Below are 4,672 nucleotides of genomic sequence, written 5' to 3'. Positions count from 1 at the left end.
TCTCGCTGTGTCTATATAGATGCGGGCATGCAGTAGTTGTTTCCTTTGCTAGGTTTTCCTGAAACAATTTGATGGAAGGAACAGTCCTGGAAAATTTGCATAGACAATTTGCCTGGCTTGCATCCACACCTTCTGTTAAATCAGACCTAAAAGAACTGGGGCAAATTTGCAATAAGGGCCTGTTTGGATCCAAGGGCTAAATTTTAGCTCTGCACTTTTAGCTCAAAATTTAGCTCTTGGGATCCAAACAGGAGGGCTAAAAGTGATAAATAGCTAAAATTTTGGAGCTAAATTTTAGCCCCCAAAGAAGGAGCTAAAAGTGAACCTGGACCACAAATTCCACCCCTGCCCCCTTTCCTCTCTCCTCGACCTCCGTGCCTTGCCCCTCCTGCACTTTCTCTCTCCTCCGCCTCCGGCGCCGCCCGAGCTTGCCTCCTCCGGCCGGCCGCGCCGCCTCCGCCCGACCGCCTCCTCCGGCCCCGCCGCCTCCGGCGCCGCCCGAGCTCGCGCGGACGAGAGGCGGGAGGAGCTGGAGCGCCGGATTTTGGATCTCGCTGCTGCTGCTGCTGGTGGTAGTAGGAGTGAGGAGGGAGGGCAAATCAGTCATTGTTTGATGATGACTAAAATTTAGCCCATGGATCCAAACACCCCAGCAAAACTAAATTTTAGGGGCTAAATTTTAGGCTAAAATTTAGCCCGTGAACTTTGGATCTAAACACCACCTAAGATTTCGACTGGACTCGTTTTTGTCGCGCTTCCTGATATTGGACCCAAATTAGGTAGGCGGTGATCTCGCTATCACTAGCATCACCTTGCAGGCAGGCGGTGATCTCGTTGCCGTGGCTGGTGGCTCAATCGCGCCGGCACTGTCCACCGCCGCTTAAGACAACTGTATCCTCAAGTCTAACTTATCGTTCGTCTCTAACTCCGACACATGGCAACTCGTAGCTACTAGTTGCAATTGCAAAACGGGCGTTTTCTGTCAATTTTGCATGGAAAAATTGGACCCATATCATCAAAAAACTAATCTTTAGATATATATCATAAAAAAATTAATTGAACATATTTACCTTCAAAAGATGATCTATTGTGTGGATCCTTGCCTCGCCAGGCAAGGCTAGCGGTTTGCTAGAGCTTCGAGCTTGCTTTGCCAGCAAGCATGCCCGGCTGGGCAAGGATTTCCTTGCTTAGGTAGGAGTGCCGATTCCACTCTCCTGCGCTGGTAAGGTTTGCTTGCTCGCAAGATGAATGTGAGATGAGCACAAGATATCACGAATACGTACTTATTGCCATCAAATCGAGGTCCGCTCTGGGGCTGCCGAATCGAGCCTCGCTGCTACCAAATTGGACTTCGCACTGGCCGAATTGGGTCTCGCCACCGCAGAATTGGACCTTGCTGCCATCAAATCAGACTCGTTGCAGTCGAATCGCACTCCGTCGCCATCGATGGATCACTCCACCGTCGATTTGGATGCTAGGAAGGCGAGCGGGTGAGGCGAGACTATCGACAGCGAGGGATCCAAACGGACCCATAATCATCTACCATTCCGTTTGCCACTTGCCATAATTTTGCTCCCGTCGACATCGTCGAGGACCAACAAAAGAGCATGTGGCCTCCGCATCGCCATCACCGTAGGAGCAGATCGACCGTACAAGTGGAACCCACAAGCAAATAAAAAAGCCTATACGTCGCTTTTTTCTTTTCCACGTCACACATCGCCCCGTCCTCCTCTGCTCCCGTGTGTAGCGCTGCCACCGCCTCCCCCTTCCCGCAGCAGCCGCAGGCCCAGCCGCCCCACACTCCATCCCCTGGCACCGGTTGATCTAGCATGCCCACGTGCAGGTAGTCCGAACCACGACGCCACCGGCGCCTGCAGCTGACGTCATCATTTCCCCTCGCCCGTCACTGGCCGCTATGCAACGACGCCAGCTCATCGACGAAGTGAACGAGGCAAAACTGACGGAGGCAAACAAAATGGTAGATAGCTATAATATAGTCACTTTTTATGGTAAATATTTACCGTTAAATCTTTTGATGGTATATACCTAAATATTAGTTTTTTTTATAACGTGGATCTAAATTTTCCATTTTTGCGTTGTTGGCGATCCAAATCTGGATACGCCAACCCTTATCCAATGTGAATGCTCGTTGTTTCACTGATAAATGGTCCGAACACTCTTTGTTATCACTGGCAAAACAAGGATCTCGATCGTTAACATGGTAAAGGAATTATATCTTTCGAATTATTCGTGTCATCGCTCACACATGGTGTGATGCATGACACTTTATTACCCCATAGCTAGCTCGCCAGCGGCCACACATATTACATCACTTATCCGTTCATCAATCAGTAGGGGACGCCGCCATAGGGAGGCTGCTGGTGCATGCCGCACGTCGCCGTCAGCTGCTGCGCGATCTGCGCCGCCACCACCCCCACCTGCTGGCCCTGGACCCCGCCGCCGTAGGGCGGCTGCTGCTGCTGCACCATCTGGTAGACCATGGTGTAGATGGCGTTGTACTGGTGCTGGGGCTCCACCAGCCTGATTTGCTGGCAGCACTGCTGCCGGAGCATCTGGCACTGCGGCGAGCAGTAGGGCGTCGGCGTCGGGCTGCACTGCTGCCTCAGCAGCTCGCCGCACTGGGTCAGGATCGGCGGCTGCTGGTGGGGATACGTCTGCGGCGGCGGCTGCTGATGGCACGGGCACGTGTGCGTGGAGGTGGCGCTCACGGCGAGGGCCAGGAGAGCCAGGGCAGCGAGGATCGCCTTCATGGTGTTAATTGGCTAGGTTTCTGTTCTGTTCTTTGGTGTCTGAGCTGAGAGGTCGATGGTGGTGGTGGAGAAGAGCATAGGCGTGTGAGGGTTATTTATAGCTTTGATTGATGACATGGTAGGATATGATACTGATGGTTGTACACACATTGCACACGAACGCTTTACCAAATGCGTTCTTGGATGGATATAAACAAATGACTCATCGCTCGCTTTGTGTATAGCCAGTCGAGGTTGATCTGGATCCGCTCTGTACTTTGGCATGGCTCGTTCTTGTTGCATTGGGTTGTACATGTTGTTGAGATAAAACGGATTCACTTTTTGTTTACACGTCAAGGATTAGTGTCTCTCCTGCTTTTCATGAAACTGAATTTGTAATGTTTGCGTGGTATGCGGGTTGTTTGTAATGTTGCGTGGGCCGTTAGCATGTATCAGATCAGTGTGACTTGGGCATGACTCACCATTTGGTTGTACATGGGAAGTGTTTGTTACTGGCTCAGTGTCTTCACGTGACTAAATTTACAAATGTGCTGTGAGTTGTTGAGATAACACCAATCTGTGGAGCTTTACATGTCAAAATGGTTATCCCATATGTTCCTCACTTTACGTGTCATGATTGATCTGTGGATGAACAGGTACAAGAACCTACTGGTATCGTCCAAGCAACTACTTGCAAAATCCACAAAACACGCCTAGGAGATGTGTGAAGCTTGCGACTTGTTTCAGAGAGCTTGAATTGCGTGGTGCCGCGCTGTAGTGGTCTGTGTCCTATGTACTACACCGGACTAGTATAGTTCGAGAGAGTGCCCAATCAATGGGCGGTGGTACTTGCGTTGATTATATATATTTTTATGCAGTAATAAATTAGGTAGAAAAGCTGTTGATTATATATATTTTTAGGGAAAATCGTGAGAACTTAATTACTGAATCGCAAGGTTAACGGCTGCTTCCATTAACCAGTTCGGAAAGCAAAACACCTAGCCAACAACTGCCGCAGTCAAGCGAGGAATGATGAACTATGAAGCCGGATTTGTCTGACAATGTCTTCAGGAAGATCATGACGCTAATGGCACCGTCATCGCCAGCCAAAAAGGTTAGGTTTTCATAAAGGACGAAGAGGTGCAAAGTGGATGCCTCCGAGGAGGAAGCGGCATCCGGAGACATCACCGTCTAGGCTCACCTCGACCTCAACAGACCCGTCCATGAGAGAGCAGCCAAGGCACGGCCGGCCTTGCCACCACTGAGCCTGCACGACGCGCTTCTTTAACATCTAGCATACCCTAGCGCAGCGCCACCATGGCTGCAGCCCCCATCACTGGTGCTGGTAACCACACGGACGTCCCCACCATCACCAGACATCACACAAACAGCACAAGCGTACCCGTCAAGCACGCCACTAGAGAAAGAGAGCTGTAAGCTCCAGGTCGCAAGCCAACGCCGCTGCCGTAGGGCCCCGAGCTGGCTGCCCAGGCACCTGCGCCAGGCCGTGGGCTGTCGCCTCACCTAGAGCCCCACTAAGGATTGGCTAGGCTAGGCTGCACCACTGAGCTCGATCTGCACCGTGACCGGCCAACCCTGCAGTAGCATGCTGTGAGGCCGTGCTGCAGGGCCAAGTTGCATCCCACAGGTCGAGCCACGGCGAGCAGGCACCGGACTGCCATCGACGCGGCACACTATCAAGTCAAGCAGTCGCCGAACACCTAGTGGACTAGCATAAGCAGGCGCCAGACGCCTAACCGACCTCCACAGAAAGCCATGCCGACACCCGACAAAGGCCCTGGAGCATGCAGATCAGGCGGCGGAGGTCACAAATCCAACCACCGCGGGGGTGGATCCGGTCGCAAAGCCACCGGAGCTGGCCTCATAGGAGCCCCTCGCCACAGCTACCAAGGACAAGGAGG

General features: G+C 52.1%; 1 protein-coding gene across 1 annotated transcript; it reads right to left on the bottom strand.

The window, feature by feature from the left end:
* Positions 1–2,222: 2,222 nt before the first annotated feature.
* On the bottom strand, positions 2,223–2,827 carry LOC117846070 (glutelin-2). Its single transcript, XM_034727171.2, has one exon. The coding sequence runs from the start codon at positions 2,769–2,771 to the stop codon at positions 2,349–2,351; it is 423 nt and encodes a 140-aa protein (XP_034583062.1). The 5' UTR covers positions 2,772–2,827; the 3' UTR covers positions 2,223–2,348.
* Positions 2,828–4,672: the final 1,845 nt, after the last annotated feature.

Source organism: Setaria viridis, chromosome 2 (assembly GCF_005286985.2).
Source record: "Setaria viridis chromosome 2, Setaria_viridis_v4.0, whole genome shotgun sequence".
Classification (NCBI taxonomy): domain Eukaryota; kingdom Viridiplantae; phylum Streptophyta; class Magnoliopsida; order Poales; family Poaceae; genus Setaria; species Setaria viridis.
Note: the sequence above shows the minus strand (reverse complement) of the source record. Positions and strands in the feature narration are given on the sequence as shown.

Excerpts from the sequence above, each read along its gene's own strand:
- LOC117846070 (XM_034727171.2), bottom strand. The coding sequence starts at position 2,771 with ATGAAGGCGATCCTCGCTGCCCTGGCTCTCCTGGCCCTCGCCGTGAGC.